The sequence below is a fragment of the Crinia signifera genome, chromosome 5 (genome assembly GCF_055691185.1).
Source record: "Crinia signifera chromosome 5, ASM5569118v1, whole genome shotgun sequence".
Classification (NCBI taxonomy): domain Eukaryota; kingdom Metazoa; phylum Chordata; class Amphibia; order Anura; family Myobatrachidae; genus Crinia; species Crinia signifera.
Genome location: NC_139221.1, coordinates 306,536,199 through 306,553,726, shown reverse-complemented (window position 1 = coordinate 306,553,726; position 17,528 = coordinate 306,536,199). Strand labels below are relative to the sequence as shown.

At 43.1% G+C, this 17,528-nt stretch overlaps 1 protein-coding gene across 1 annotated transcript in view; it reads left to right on the top strand.

Moving 5' to 3' along the window:
* Nucleotides 1-17,270, top strand: part of LOC146081316 (serum paraoxonase/arylesterase 2-like) — a 31,005-nt gene extending 13,735 nt beyond the window's left edge. Inside the window, exons 6-9 of the mRNA XM_083189462.1 lie at nucleotides 6,201-6,401; nucleotides 12,469-12,550; nucleotides 14,153-14,281; nucleotides 15,435-17,270. Coding sequence (XP_083045588.1) covers nucleotides 6,201-6,401; nucleotides 12,469-12,550; nucleotides 14,153-14,281; nucleotides 15,435-15,596 — 574 coding nt within the window. The 3' untranslated portion in view covers nucleotides 15,597-17,270. The remainder of the gene's footprint in view (nucleotides 1-6,200; nucleotides 6,402-12,468; nucleotides 12,551-14,152; nucleotides 14,282-15,434) is intronic.
* Nucleotides 17,271-17,528: the final 258 nt, after the last annotated feature.

The following is a 17,528-nucleotide window of genomic DNA, read 5'->3' as shown; positions in this document are numbered from 1 at the left end:
GGCATCCCAAATGTCATCCCAAATGTCATCCCAGTCATCCAGAAGAATTTATTCAGCGGAGGAGGCATATGCCATGCTTGCTTCTGACTCTGACACAGCCAGTGATGCAAGCGGGGAATTTGAAGGATTCGCCTTAAGCTCCTCTTCCTCCTCTGGTGATGAGGGACCCCCTCAAAGACGCCCCCGTAGAGCAGCTGAGACCCCCCCCCCAATAATTGATCTCGTATGGACCCCACCACCAGACAATTTTGAGCCCCAGGTTCCTGAGTTTTTGGCCATGCCAGGAATCCAATTTGATTCCACAGGTCTCAGAGAAATTGACTTTTTCAAATTATTTTTCTCTGATGATTTTATAAATTTAATGGTGGACCAAACTAATTTATATGCCCAGCAGTTTATTGCTCAAAACCCCACGTCATCATTTGCTAGGTGGACCCCTGTAGATGCAGTAGAGATGATGACGTTTTGGGGTCTGGTGTTTCATATGGGCATAGTAAAAAAGCCAGAAATTAGGCAATATTGGAGTACAGATGTTCTGTACAGCACCCCATTTTACCGTATGGCCATGCCCCGGGCTCGATTTGAGACGATCCTTAAATTTTTGCATTACAACGATAATGCACAGTGCCCACCCAGAGATGATCCCACCTTTGACCGGCTATTCAAAGTCAGGCCGGTCATTGATCATTTCAGTGCCAAATTTGAAGACATGTACATCCCAGATAAATTCATTTGCATAGACGAGTCCCTTATACATTTTAAAGGAAGGGTTAAATTCCGCCAGTACCTTCCCAGTAAGAGGGCAAGGTATGGCATAAAAATGTATAAGCTGTGTGAAAGCACCTCAGGGTACACTCACAGGTTTAGGGTATATGAAGGGAAGGATTCAAGAATTGAACCGCCAGAATGCCCCCCCTCCCTCGTAGGTGTTAGTGGAAAAATTGTCTGGGATTTAGTGCACCCCTTCCTGGATAAAGGTTATCACCTATATGTGGATAACTTTTACACCAGCATCCCCCTGTTTAAGGCCCTTGGTTCAAGAGGTACAGCAGCTTGCGGTACTGTGCGCAAGAACCAAAGAGGCCTCCCAAAAACGCACATTGCCCAAGTAATGAGAAGGGGTGAAAGCAGGGGAATATGCACCGAAAATATGTTGTTGGTCAAATATAAGGACAAGAGGGATGTCCTTATACTGACAACAATTCACGGAGACAGTACCACCTCCGTCCCTGTACGAGGTATCAGTACCCACACCTCAAAACCTAATTGTATCCTGGATTACAATAGGTACATGGGCGGAGTGGATCTTTCAGATCAGGTACTGAAGCCGTACAGTGCCCTGCGGAAAACAAAAATCTGGTACAAGAAGCTGGCCGTGTATATCATCCAGATGGCACTGTATAACGCTTACGTGCTATTCCGTTCTACCGGCCAGAGGGGGACATTTATGCACTTTCAAGAGGAAGTCATAAAGGGCCTAATATATGGGAACCAGCAGGCAGAGGGCCCCAGTACAAACCCGGCCTATGTATAAAGGAGTGTTTTAAAATATACCACACATCTATGGATTATTAGGTTCATAATTTCACCGTGCTTCGGGGGTCTTGCTAATGCCACATAGCACCCACCATTCATTCCACCAGAATCTGAGCCGCAAAATCCAAAAATCACTCCTTCCCTTCTGAGTCCTGCCATGCACCCAACTGGTATTTTTTGGTCACATGTGAGGCATTGCCGTACTCGGGAGAAATTGGGGCACAGATTTTGGGGTGCTTTTTCTCCTTCATACCTTCTGAAAATGAAAAATTTTGAGCCAGAACTGCATTTTTGTGTAAAAAAATGTAATTTTTCATTTTCACTGCCCACTTGTATCAAAATTGGTGAAACCCCTGGGGGTTTGAAATGTACACTATACCCCTAGATGAATTCCCTGAGGGGTGTAGTTTGCAAAATGGGGTCACTTGTGGGAGGGTTCCACTGTATTGGTGCTTTGGGGGTCTTGCTAATGCGACATAGCACCCACCATCATTCCACCAGAATTTGTGCTGCAAAATCCAAATATCACTCCTTCCCTTCTGAGTCCTGCCACTTTTTGGTCACACATGAGGCATTGCCGTACTCGGGAGAAATTGGGGCACAGATTTTGGGGTGCTTTGTCTCCTTCATTCCTTCTGAAAATGAAAGATTTTGAGCCAGAACTGCATTTTTGTGTAAAAAAATGTAATTTTTCATTTTCACTGCCCAGTTGTATCAAAATTGGTGAAACCCCTGGGGGTTTGAAATGTACACTATACCCCTAGATGAATTCCCTGAGGGGTGTAGTTTGCAAAATGGGGTCACTTGTGGGGGGGTTCCACTGTATTGGTGCAACATAGCACCCACCATTCATTCCACCAAAATCTGTGCTGCAAAATCCAAAAATCACTCCTTCCCTTCTGAGTCCTGCCATGCACCCAACTGGTATTTTTTGGTCACATGTGAGGCATTGCCGTACTCGGGAGAAATTGGGGCACATATTTTGGGGTGCTTTTTCTCCTTCATACCTTCTGAAAATGAAAAATTTTGAGCCAGAACTGCATTTTTGTGTAAAAAAAATGTAATTTTTCATTTTCACTGCCCAGTTGTATCAAAATTGGTGAAACCCCTGGGGGTTTGAAATGTACACTATACCCCTAGATGAATTCCCTGAGGGGTGTAGTTTGCAAAATGGGGTCACTTGTGGGGGGGTTCCACTGTATTGGTGCTTGGGGGGTCTTGCTAATGCGACATAGCACCCACCAAAATTCCACCAGAATCTGAGCTGCAAAATCCAAAAATCACTCCTTCCCTTCTGAGTCCTGCCATGCACCCAAATGGTATTTTTTGGTCACATGTGAGGCATTGCCGTACTCGGGAGAAATTGGGGCACAGATTTTGGGGTGCTTTTTCTCCTTCATACCTTCTGAAAATGAAAAATTGTGAGCCAGAACTGCATTTTTGTGTAAAAAATGTAATTTTTCATTTTCACTGCCCACTTGTATCAAAATTGGTGAAACCCCTGGGGGTTTGAAATGTACACTATACCCCTAGATGAATTCCCTGAGGGGTGTAGTTTGCAAAATGGGGTCACTTGTGGGGGGGTTCCACTGTATTGGTGCTTGGGGGGTCTTGCTAATGCGACATAGCACCCACCATTCATTCCACCAGAATCTGAGCTGCAAAATCCAAAAATCACTCCTTCCCTTCTGAGTCCTGCCATGCACCCAAATGGTATTTTTTGGTCACATGTGAGGCATTGCCGTACTCGGGAGAAATTGGGGCACAGATTTTGGGGTGCTTTTTCTCCTTCATACCTTCTGAAAATGAAAAATTTTGAGCCAGAACTGCATTTTTGTGTAAAAAAATTTAATTTTTCATTTTCACTGCCCAGTTGTATCAAAATTGGTGAAACCCCTGGGGGTTTGAAATGTACACTATACCCCTAGATGAATTCCCTGAGGGGTGTAGTTTGCAAAATGGGGTCACTTGTGGGGGGGTTCCACTGTATTGGTGCTTGGGGGGTCTTGCTAATGCGACATAGCACCCACCAAAATTCCACCAGAATCTGAGCTTCAAAATCCAAAAATCACTCCTTCCCTTCTGAGTCCTGCCATGCACCCAAATGGTATTTTTTGGTCACATGTGAGGCATTGCCGTACTCGGGAGAAATTGGGGCACATATTTTGGGGTGCTTTTTCTCCTTCATACCTTCTGAAAATGAAAAATTTTGAGCCAGAACTGCATTTTTGTGTAAAAAAAATGTAATTTTTCATTTTCACTGCCCAGTTGTATCAAAATTGGTGAAACCCCTGGGGGTTTGAAATGTACACTATACCCCTAGATGAATTCCCTGAGGGGTGTAGTTTGCAAAATGGGGTCACTTGTGGGGGGGTTCCACTGTATTGGTGCTTGGGGGGTCTTGCTAATGCGACATAGCACCCACCAAAATTCCACCAGAATCTGAGCTGCAAAATCCAAAAATCACTCCTTCCCTTCTGAGTCCTGCCATGCACCCAAATGGTATTTTTTGGTCACATGTGAGGCATTGCCGTACTCGGGAGAAATTGGGGCACAGATTTTGGGGTGCTTTTTCTCCTTCATACCTTCTGAAAATGACAAATTTGGAGCCAGAACTGCATTTTTGTGTAAAAAAAATAATTTTTCATTTTCACTGCCCAGTTGTACCACAATTGGTGAAACCCCTGGGGGTTTGAAATGTACACTATACCCCTAGATGAATTCCCTGAGGGGTGTAGTTTGCAAAATGGGGTCACTTGTGGGGGGGTTCCTAACTTTTAGCATCTTATGGTGCCTAGAAACCTACATGGTGCCTAAAAAATAATCTCATAAAAAGGAGGCTCCAAAATCAAGTAGGTGCTCCTTCTATTATGAAGCCTGTGGTTTGGTCAACGTGCACACTAGGGCCACATATAGGATATTTATGAAAACAAAAGAATTGGGGGAATCAATTTTTAGTCACATTTCTCTAGTAAAATGTACTGTGTTCCTTAGAAAAATGTATTAAAATTGCAAATCTGCAAAAAAAAAATGAAATTTTGAAATTTCACCTACACTTTGTTTTAATTCCTGTGAAACGCCTAAAGGGTTAACAAACTTCCAAAATGCTGTTTTGAATACTGTGAGGGGTGCAGTTTTTGAAATGGTATCATTTATGGGGGTGTCTCACATACAAGTCCCTCAAAGTCACATCAGAACTGAACTGGTCCCTAAAAAAATCAGTGTTTGAAATTTTCTTGAAAATTCGAGAATTTGCTATTCATATTGTAAGCCTCCTAGTGTCCAAAAAAATTAAAAGGAAGTTGAAATAATGATGGAAACATAAAGTAGACATATGGTCTATGTTAGTTATTAACTATTTTGAGTGGTATGATTATTTGTCTCACAAGCAGAAAATTTAACATTTTGCAAATTGCAAAATTTTCCATTTTTTCACGACATTTTGGTATTTTTCACAAAAAAACACAGACTGTATCGACCCAAATTTACCACTAATTTGAAGTACAATGTGTCACGAAAAAACAATCTCAAAATCACTGGGATAAGTAAAAGCAAAAAAAAGTTATCCCCACTTAAGTGAGACATGTCAGATTTGAAAAAAAGGGCTCTGTCAGGAACGCAAAAACTGGCTCTGTCAGGAAGGGGTTAATTGCCTCATTGTTTTCTTTTGTTCTTTACAGTGTGTGACTTGTGGCTCTTGTGGCTCCCTTCTTTTGTCTTTTTGGGGGTACATATAAGTGTTCCTCCATGCTTGGGGATTCCATTCTGCTTGTGGTCTATGGCCTTGCCTTATATTTTGCTAAGTTGCAGTGTTGGGCCAGTGTAATTCTTGGTGCAGTGCGTTCGTCTTATTGGTTAGTTTGAAAACAAAGAAAATGTGGTGTTCTGAAATATTGTTTTTAGTCTATTGTTCTACATTGTCCTGTAAGCTCTGACATGTTTTTCTATATTGTTCTTTTGGTACTTGTTTCCTAGCACGGCGCCCGTCGGGTCCCATCGCATACCTTAAGTTATGGTATGCGACCCGATTTTAAGCTTTTAAAGACCTTCCCTTATGTTACCAGGTGTATATTTGTGTGCCTGTTTATGTCATTTTTGCATTGTTTTTCCTCCACCACAAGCAGCTTCTGCTGATTTAAAATTACATCCAGCATCTGCATACAAAATCTGATGGTAGTGTGTACTACCCAAACAGTCTAACATTATTTGGTATACAGATACAGCCGCATATAATGATATAAGGCATGCCTATATTTTGTGTGTCATTTTGACTGCGCATACCAAATTATATTACAGTGTATGTCTGGGAAACCCTGTAGCAGAACATTTTTTTTTTTATGCAGAGACATTCATAATGTCAACACTGGAAAAAGGTTGACATAAAAAGGTCAACATTGTGTTTTTTTGGTGTCTGTGACACCTGAGCTTGACACACTTTACCATTCCCAATCATAGTCCATGTGTGTGGCACGGTATGGAAATTTTAATGTGAAAAACTCATGTCAACTTTCTGCTTGTTGACTTTTTTTCTTGTGTCGACGTTGTGTATGTGGACCTTTTGACTGTCGACCTATCATAGGGATCCCCATTAGTTAATCAGACTCACAATTTTATTATATATTATTACTTGTATCTATATAAAGTATATATATTGTATTTTCCAGTGTCAATGATATTGTCGGGGTTGGTCCTGAGAGTTTTTATGGTACGAATGATTTCTACTTCACGGATTTCACCATGGGACATCTGGAACGCCTCTTCGGATTGTCGTGGACGAACGTGGTGTATTACAGCCCCGGTGATGTCAGAGAAGTGGCATCGGGGTTTTTTAGCGCCAACGGAATTGCAATGTCAACCGATAACAAGTAATTTATTTTAGCTTTGAATTTTCATTTGAGTATTTTACCTTTGTGTGTGTAAGGAAACATTGGGGGTTATTCAGACCTGTTTGGGTGGCTATGAATTCACAGGCCATCCGATTGATTGCATGCATACAGATAATAACGTGGGTTTTTTTGACTGGCCGTAGGCAAGGTGATTGACAGGTTGCTGGTGTTTGTGGTGGTAACCAGACGATTATTGGGAGTATCAGTGAAAACACAGGTGTTTTCATGGAAGTTTTCTTCTCTGGCCCTGTGAGCAGGTCTGAATAATCCCCATTATAATGTGGTACTAATGCTTTCACATTCCTTGTAAAACATCTCTCTTTCTCGATCTCTAGCACATAGGCCCTTATTCTACTCGGCTCGGTACGGCCCGCGTGCGGCCGTACCGCCGATGTTTTTGTTCTGCACATGCGCAGAGGTCATTCTGCGCATGTGCAGCCCCCTTCGCCGCAGACGGATTTCGTCCGCCGCAAAGGGGGCGTATAGGGGCGTGAGGGGCTTCAGCCCCTCATTACCCTATGTGTACGCCCCGCGTTTCATGGGCGTTCCCATGCAAACGCGGGGCGTATGCATGGTAATGAGGGCATGACGCCCTCATTACCATGACATGGGGGCGGAAAGCTGACGTCGCCGGATGTCAGCTTTCAGCCCCCTTTCAAGCTCCCACACGGACGATTGTCCGTGTGGTCTGAGCTTGCGGGAGCTGCCGCGGCGTGCGGGCCTGCCTTCGATGGTCGTCGACCATCGAAGGCAGGGGGCAGCTCCCACCATGGTGGAGGCGTAGCCTCCACCATTTTTGTGCGGATCGCCAGCCGTCCGTGTACGGACGGCCGTGGCGATCCGTCGGGTGGGCGGCCCTTGGTTTGTGCGGTCGGAGCCCCGTGTGCGGCTCTGACCGCACCAACCAGAATAAGGGCCATAGTCAGGTCTGTGTATAAATATCCATAAATCTGGGGCGAGATAGGGCTGCAAGGGGGTGAGTTCTGATGCCATCGCTGGTGTTTATGATCTGTGGCGAATGTAACTCGCCCTTTTTTGCATGCAGGGGGTAAGTTAATTGTATTAGGTCAACAGGGCATGGAGCAGAGAGTCCCGTAATGTGTTAACTCTCTCTCCTGCTAACCTGGACCGGCAACAAGCATTGTATCCACTAGCAATGCAGGATCCCCTGTGCCCACATTAGGAGATGCTCAGGGTAATGCGGGTACTCAGGCGATTCATTATTTTGGGACCAGAATTTATTTTTCATTTGCTTAGTGATGAATTTGAAGGGAAATGTATCAAGACCTGGAGAGCGAAAATGTGGAAAACAACCAATGAGCTTCTGTCATTTATCTAGCGCAGTCTTAAGCTGGTTACTTTGAGCAACGTCTCCAATGCTTGATGCATTTCCTCCATTATCATTTAAAACCCAGCTGTGTGGAACACATTTAACGAGATATTACCTATTCAGGGCTGCTGAATGATGGGCCTAGATATTGTGGGGGAGTTCTGTTTCAGATGGGATGTTGCTATGGGCAACCAATCGGATACTATGTATTATCTTCTGTAAGGTGCAAAAGAAATAAGACGTAGATTCTGATTGGTTCCCATCTGAAATAGAACTCCCATCTTCATCCAGAGCGTGCTCATGCACCATTGGGTGCTGTCTGAATACGCAGAGGTGCAGTGAGAGGAGTCCGGCTATGTAAAGGCGCAATGAGGGGGTTCCTCCTCCGTCATCTTCTGAGGTGTGGCTACACCTTCCGAGTAAGCTCAGACCTAGAGGTACCAGCAACCTTCTACCCGGCTCTTTGCATCCCAGGCCATATAATCTGGTGCCTCCTAAAGCAGTTGGTAATTTAGGGGTGACAGCCTCCATCTGATAGTTTTTTTTTTTTTAAAGCGGCAATCATTTACACTGCAAAATCATAAAGGTTTTGCAGTGTAAATGATTGCTGCTTTAAAAAAAAACAGGAGATTTCTTACCAAATCTCTCACTTTCTCTCATCTTATTAAATTTTCCCCCATTTTTTTTATCAATTTGACATCTCTATGGAAGAGGCGGCATATTTTCCCCCCTTCTGATGATATGCATGTATGAATCAGGCTGCAAGGGAGAGATCACTGTCATTCGGCGTGCAGCGAGTAGTGTGGAGGCATAAAAAGATCAGACTTTTGTCTTCGTAATGTTGGTTCCTATAGACAGTGTTTAAAATCTGAAATAAATTGTTTTACATTATGAAAGGTTTAGAGAGGGGATTGGTTAGAGATCTGCACACAAAAAAAGGGGGAAAATTTTTTTTTGTACCCTATTGAATCAGGGTATTGACCGCTATATTGAATTCTGCTAGCGGGGGGTGCTATCCTATCGACTCAATACGATGGTTGCAATAAAAGAAGAGAAAGAAAAGTAGTCGTAGCGGATGCACACCACATTCATTTGGGGTAATTATTGTCTTGATGAGTTATTATTTTGGTTTTATATCTTAAGTGGGGAATCCTTTTAATCTTTATTATTATTGGGATTCAGGATACACCCACTGTAGTTTGCGAAATACAAGAAGATAAAATTGACATACAACATGTACATACGTATAGTGACAAAAAGATAAGAATAGGTGCCCAATAGGTTTTTAAAATATAGGTAGACCTATATTTTATATAATGATTCCAACAGAGATCAGGATTATAAACTATGCAGATAACGGGGTTCCAACCCAGAACTACCATGATCAATAATATAAATATGAGGAGCACTAAATATTGGAGACCTAAGATCTCAATATTCAGCAGATGTATGACCAAGTGATCGATTAGCCCCTCGAAGTGAGCATGGGCAACTTCAATCAAAACAAAAGTCATCTTTCAACATGAGAAATTGAATTGTTATACTATATGCTCAATGCAGGGCTTAACTCCAGGCAGCATACTTCCGGATTTACGCTGCCGTTGACATTCCATTGGCCCAGAATATACCACCTGACACGCGATGCTGGTCACGTGACCTCCGCGATGACGTCACGGCGTAAAAAACGTCAGAGAAAGGGCGGAAACAAGCCCGACTCACCGCTACACTATCCTGATACCCATTGGCCAAATTTTAATTGTGACCCGAGTCGCACGCATTGATTGGCGGGCTTAACAAATAAATATGGCATGGGGGAGATCACTCTCTGGTTAGCTTGAAGAAGCTGCTAGTGCGAAACACGTGTTCTAACCTGTGTTTATAGAGTTAGACATAGGGCTGTATATGTATGGAGTAGGAAATATGTCCTCGTTATGCTGTTAATATTTTGAAGCTTGTGCCTCACGACCCAACCTTGTCACAAGTATCACTAAGCATTTAGTGTGCATAGTGAGTCTGTTATTGCACCAGTAGGTGTCAGTACTGTACTGCACATTATAGCCAGAAAACAATTATTGGATGCTAAAGCTATACCAGCAGTCCACCTGTTTTTGCAACATTGTAATACTTAATATCTCTGGGTAAAAGACAAATAACACACTGTTTAATAAATACAGTGTATGTAATATAGGAATGTGTATTGCCAATACATGTGGAAAATAAAACCTGTATAAAAATTAAAATACAGGCTAAGTGTTGAAACTGGGATAGAGGCTATTGCCCATCCCAAACAATAATACCAGCACAATTTATATGTGTAATAAAATCAACATTAACCACATTTTCACTACGGCGACACATCAGTAACTATATTTGGTACTCTTTACTTAGAAGGGCGCCCATCATGGCCATCTCGGGCATTGAATGCACTAAAAAATCGGGTGCGATGCGACCGACGAGATGCCCGAGATTTCCCATAGGGAACAATGTTAAATGTCTCAATTTACCCGATTTTCCTGTTCAATGCCTCAATTGACCCAATTTTTCCATAGGAAACAATGTTAAATGGGCCACAGAGGCCAAATAGGCACCCTGAAGTGTATAAAACCCACCCGAATTGTTAACGCCACCCCACGATCAACGTCAACCCGAAGCGTGGCGAGCACAGCGAGCCCGCGAGGGGCGGCGGTACGCGTCCTACTACCTTTTCATACCCCCACTATCCACGTCGGCGTGGAGTTGAGAATAGAAAGTGTGGCGAGCGGACGCAGATACCTTCACAGGTATCCGCGTCCCCTCGCGGGCTTGACAGCTGTCCGCGTCCCCTCGCCATGCTTCGGGCTCGGTGGCTCGCTGCGCTCGCCACACTTTCTATTCTCAACTCCACGCCGACGTGGATAGTGGGGGTATGAAAAGTTCGTAGGAAGCGTACCGCCGCCCCTCGCGGGCTCGCTGCGCTCGCCACGCTTCGGGTTGACGTTGATCGTGGGGTGGCGTTAACAATTCGGGTGGCCATTATACACTTCAGGGTGCCTATTTGGCCTCTGTGGCCCATTTAACATTGTTTCCTATGGAAAAATCGGGTCAATTGAGGCATTGAACAGGAAAATTGGGTCAATTGAGACATTTAACATTGTTCTCTATGGGAAATCGCGGGCATCTCGTCGGTCGCATCGCACCCGATTTTTTAGTGCATTCAATGCCCGAGATTTTTTACTAACGATGCCCAGGATCAAAATCGTGGGCGCCGTTCTAAGTAAAGAGTACCCTATATTTATGCATGAGGTGATCTGTGCATCTTATAGATCTCCATAGAACTCAGAGTAACACCTAATAACAAGTGTTTAATAGGGGTCCAGCAGAGATACACACAGCATTTAAGTATGATATGAGACTTAAAAGCCAATAACAGGCACCACGTGAGTCACACATAAGGGACTCAATCATACCACACTGTGTATCCCGGTGATATAAATCCCAAGCTCATAACAGGCGCCATACTATACAGCCCGGTCTACCTATATTTTAAAAACCTATTGGGCACCTATTCTTATCTTTTTGTCACTATGGGCAGTATTCAATGTGAATACTGGCGACGTGCAGCGAATCCTGTTTAGGATTCGCTGCACATTCGCCACTGCCCGCTGCGTTCCGGAGCCTCGCCGGCTCCGGTATTCAACTAGTCAGGGGCTCGCTGCCCCTGACTGGCGAATTTGAGCTCCTGCGGCGGACGCCGCAGGGAGCCTGAGGACGGTGGCAGGCAGGGAGATGGAAGTCTCCCTGTCTGCCCCAGAACGTTTGTGGGGGGGAGGTGGGCTCCCCGGGACCCAGGCAGCACAGGCTGCCCCCCCAGGATAGCCAGCAGGGGACCGGGTATATTCACTACACCCGATCATGCATATGTAATGATCGGGTGAAGTGAATATATGAATATCTAATGAGCGGCTCGGCTCCGGCCCCCTGCTGGCTGGTCTGTGTAAAAAAAAAATATATATATATATATATATATATATTAAATATATATATATATATTTATTAAATATATATTCATGTGCTTACAGCACATTAATAAAAATAGCATGCCCCTTCTCAGAATAAAATTCCAGATTTTTTTACACCAATTGTAAAAAACAAAACACTTTGTTTTAAAAGTTCACCTTCCACTTCACCATAAAAAGATAGCGATTGCTACTCGGTGAATCATGGCGAAAAAAACCTTGAAATGTATTCGCCATCTGGTCATTGAATAGGGTGATTCACAGTTTTAGTCAGAAATTCGCCTTACAGCAAAAAATCGCCATAAAAACCTGGCGAATCAGCCTCATTGAATACCGCCCTATATGTATGTACATGTTGTATGTCAATTTTAACTTCTTGTATTTCGCAAACTACAGTGGGTGTATCCTGAATCCCAATAATAATAAAGATTAAAAGGATTCCCCACTTAAGATATAAAACCAAAATAATAACTCATCAAGACAATAATTACCCCAAATGAATGTGGTGTGCATCCGCTATGACTACTTTTCTTTCTCTTCTTTTATTGCAATTTACATTATGAAACCATGATTACTTTGTCCCCCATAACTATAAATCTTTAATTTTGAATCAAGTACCAGCCTATCCTAAGAAGATTCTTCTATACTGTGTGTATGGGTATGTGGAAATGTGACATCTATACAATTGTGTCTTACTGTATAGATTTGTGTGTCTTTGTAGGTACATCTATGTCGCTGATGTCATTGGTCATACAATTAATGTCTTTGAAAAGCATGCGGACTGGTCTCTCTCTCCCGTAAAGGTAATACATTTTCATACTGATAGTCCTGGCTGGTATATAGCTACTTATAGTTTAACATGTGGGATTAGGGGGATCGAACTGGCTGCTAGCTCCGCAGCCTGTTCCCCATCTGACTGTTCTGGGGCAGTAACCTGTACAGCGATTTATAATAAACTCCTTGACGGTTGATAACTCATCACCTTTAGTTTTAATAAATCATTATGATAACATTTAATAAACACAAATATTGAGGTGTGCGGTGACCAAGTCAAAATGTCATTGACAAGCAAAACAGAAGACAGGCTATACAGGTTGAGTATCCCTTATCCAAAATGCTTGGGACCAGGAGAATTTTGGATAACGGATTATTCCGTATTTCGGAATATTTTAATATTTCAATGATGTATTTTGAAGTATCTTGCATTTATGCTGTATAAACACATAATATACACACAAATATATTTTATTACCACATAAAATAAACACAAATATATTTTATTTGTTAAAAAAACAAGGTTTCAAAACGTGAAACAAAATGTGTGTACTATCTCAGCACTGAATTTGAATGCCAAGCAATCATTGTCTTGCACATATATAGTGGCAGTTACATATCATGTCCCCAGTGATGCCGTTACAAATGTCCCCAGTGAGTTTTTAGCAAAAAAAAAAAATTTTTTTCACTTTCTGGAATGTCTGGTTTTCGGAATAATTCGGATAACGGATATTCGGATACGGGATACTCGACCTGTATACAGTAACAACATAAATCTTTCATTCATGCTCAAACACTGGCATAAAAATGCCTCTTTGTTGGACCCACTTGGGAGGAGGTGCCGCCGATCCCCGGTAGGGTGAAATTGGCATTTACCAGATTAAAGGAGAGCACAGCCAAATTGTGAACATACTGTATTAGCTAAAACTACCCTTCTGTAATGGCACACCTAGGGGGAGGTGTACTAAGTAGGGTGGGCAATCCTAAACCATTTTTTTGTTTCAATCCCAGCATTTGGGATTGAAAAACTGTCAATCACAGGATTTGCCTCCTGATGGCGGGGCGGGTGTATGCGGCACAACTAGTGGGAGGCGGTGGAGAGGGTGTGCGGGGGGCGGCTGACAAGGCGGAGAGGGTGTGTGGGGGTTAACGGACCCAGGGGAGGGGGAGGGCGGGTGCGCGGCTGCTCGGCATGACATGTTTTCAATCCTGAAATACCATGATTGGAGGCAAATCCTGTGATCCCATCGATCCTATGTTTGGTATCCGTAGTACTAAGCCTTGGAGACAGCTCCTAACTGCAAGGTTACAGGCTGTTTAAAAAATGATAGCTAGGAGCTGATTGGTTGGTACCTTAGGCCTAATTCAGGTTGGTTTGTAGAAGCAAACTCCTATTTAATGAACAAAACCATGTGCACTGCATGTGGTGCAGATGTAACTTGTGCATGCACAAGTTACATCTGCCCCACCTGCAGATGTAGATGAAGAGGGGGCCCGCATCTGAGGCTACACGTACGTGGGCCCTCTCCTCTCTTGAAACACCCCTGCCCTCATCATACTTGCCAGATTAATCATTAATGATAACATCACTAGCTCACAATCATTAATTATCACCATGATTCCTACATAAGGTGGTGCAGTTGGAGACGCTCTTGGATAACCTGACCGTGGACCCAGTTACAGGAGATGTTTGGACAGGAGCGCACCCGAATGCATTCAAATTGACCTTTTACAATGCTGAAGATCTCCCTGGATCAGAGGTCAGTGTATTTAATCATACATATTCCATAAATACTCCTACTAAGTAGAGATGTGCAGGCTCTGGTTTACTCTGATTTCAAAGCAGGATCTTATTGGTTATCCCAAATCACATGACAGTTGTTAACAGTTGAAAGCTAATAAGATCCTGCTTTGAAATCAGAGTAAATCAGAGCCTGCACATCTCTACTACTAAGAAACTGATGTTACAAGTGGAAAATGAAGATCTCCATCTGCTATTTTATTTTCCTGAAGTTATTATTTTTTTTGCACCTTCACAAACCACAATCGGCTGAGTTAATACTTAGCTTTATGTAAAACAATATACATCACTGATGTCACTGGTTCGTAGTGAGCTGATAGCTAGGAGTACTGATAATAAACTCCAAACCAGTGTTAGCACCCGTCCAGACAAAGTCCCTGTATAAGAATGCACAGCAAAGCTTCACATACTCAGCCATTTTGGAGCATGTGGGGGCTTCGATGGCATCACAAGTATCACAAGATGGCTCTGATGGCATATAAAGGGGCATGATCTCGCTCTGGCAAATAAAGTGGCATGTGAGAGCTCTGAGAACATAGATGGGGAATGAGATGGTTCTGATGGCATGTGGGTGCTCTGATAACATGGAAGGGGAAAGAGATGGTTCTGGCATATAAAGTGGCATGTGGAGCTTTATTGCAGTTAGCATTCATTCTAGCACTCTGCATTTTTCAAAACCCCTGCAGTTCCTATTTCCTTCCTGGGGGTGTCGCTCTCTCTGCTGTGGGACTTCTAGCACAGTGTGGTCTGTATATCAGTGCCAAAATACAGATATGACTGTGCTAGAAGCACCACAGCAGAGTGTGTGACAACCCAGGCAGATAAGCTTTTAATATGCAATCAGGCATGTCCAACATTGGCCCTCCAGATGTTGTGAAACTACACATCCCAGCATGCTTTGCAATAGTTTTAGCATTCTCTAATAGCAAAACTGTGGCAAAGCATGCTGGGATGTGTAGTTTCACAACATCTGGAGGGCCAACGTTGGACATGCCTGATTTATACCTTATAGAGCAGTGGTCTCCTTTCCAATTCAGCTTCTGATAGTGTATATATATTATTTGTGCCAGTAGATGTAACTTAACCTCCTTAAGCTCTTCATCTGATTGCAGGTTGTCCGCGTACAGAACATCCACTCCGACAACCCCATAATCACCACAGTGTATGCGAACAATGGCTCCGTGCTCCAGGCATCCACATGCGCGTCCGTGTACGAGGGGAAGCTGCTCATAGGCACAATATTCCACAAAGCTCTGTGCTGCCAGCTGGATTAACGTCATCTGCCACCCGGAAACTGCTTTAATATCTAATCGGAACAGATTATTTCCTCCATTATTTGTGCCAGCGTCTGATTTCTGCAGTTCATATGAACATTTAAAGGATAAATACACCGAAGACTAAAATAGTAGTGTAGATTGGAGAAGATAACTACCGGGGTCCCGGTGGTGGTAACTGCAAACCGTGTCCTGGCTTTCTGTTCTGCTTAGTTCAGACCAGCCCAGCGGGGGTAAATGACCCTCCCTCGTATCTTCCACTTCATATAACTAAGATCAACGGCAGAACAATTGATTAGTGCCTACCGGTTACGCGTGGTTCTGTTTTTGGTTTTAACCCTTTCTTCACCCATAAGAAAATGCTCAGTGGGTAGAGTTATCCATTAACCTATCACAGTTTTCAGCAGACCAGTTACCATGATCTGAGGCGCTTCCACAAGCTCACTTCTCAGGCGAATCAGAAGAAGTGACTGATGGTATATTGATTCAGGAGCACTGAACCTACACATCAAGTTGGTGTATGTAAATGAACCATTAATAACACTACAAGATATATACACACACACTTTTCAGGAGCTATCGAAACAACAAATATTTAAGATGCGGTTGTGATCAAGGGGGTGGAGGTGTGGTGGAGAAATTCTTTAACATGTAGCCCCCTTTAACAGTTGTTAGTAGTGTAGTTGTACAAGTGGATGTTGGCTTCTAACATCATGGTCAGGCTGTAGTGGTACACCCACCTTCTGTTTGGGGGCTAGCTTAGGCATGCTGGGTGCTGTTAGGGTAAACTAACCGAGTGGACACATAGGGGTTGATCCTTTTTAATTGCAAAGGGTGCGAGGTGCCACTCCAATGGATTTTAAATGCTGGCAACGGCACCCTATGGGGCAGCTAGCACTTTGGTTGGAATTTCATCTGCCGTAAAGTGCGTCCAGTGCCGTAATGTTTACAGGCCAATAAGATCGTCCCTATAGTTTTTTCTAAGTGCATCAGTACATTTAACAGTGTAGTTGGTAGAATTATCTATTCGGGACAATATTTGCCCTTCTGCTCTCCCTGAGCTCGCCTTAGGACACCTGCGTTATGGTTTGACAGGTGTACCGCCCCAGATCATTGATCATACTATTCATTTCCAGCACAAGCTTGTCAGATGCAATAATACTTAACAGCACATCCATGTTTTACACTTCATGATCACTATCACCATTACACTACTTACTAAAGCAAATGGAGAGTGATAAACAACCAACCAATCAGCTCCTGCCTGACATTTTTCAAACACAACCTGTAACATGGCAAGAAGGAGCTGATTGGCTGGCTGTTTATCACTGTCCATTTTATCACTTTTGAAGCTTAGTACATCTGGCCCTCAGACATAAACAACTATATAACGTAAAAGCAATAAAAACAGCCTATGACGTGGTATCAGATGTTGGGGAATAAGAATATACCGTATATGCCACAATACTGCAGTTCAGTCTGTAATTATTTCATTTATTTCGTTTCATGAACGGGATTTAAGTATTTATGAGTTGGAGTAGTTCGGTGCCTTTTTTTTTGTTGCTATTGTTAGGTTATGTTCTGTGGTTGTTTTATACCAGGGATGGGGAACCTTCGGCCCTCCAGCTGTTGTTGAACTACACATCCCAGCATGCCCTGCGACAGTTTTAGCATGACAAAATAGCAAAACTGTAGCAAGGCATGCTGGGATGTGCATATCAACAACAGCTGGAGGGCCAAAGGTTTCCCCATCCCTGTTTTAAACACATTAATAAGTTTTTCATGGTTATAAATGGGTGTGTTTTTTTTCTAAGGCATAGGGGTAAATGTAATATGTAATGTAATTTTAAGCACCAATCCTTGAATAGGTAAAGTCACCTTGATTTTGCCTTGTATTATTGCCGCTTTAAAAATGCTCACAATTCCAGCACC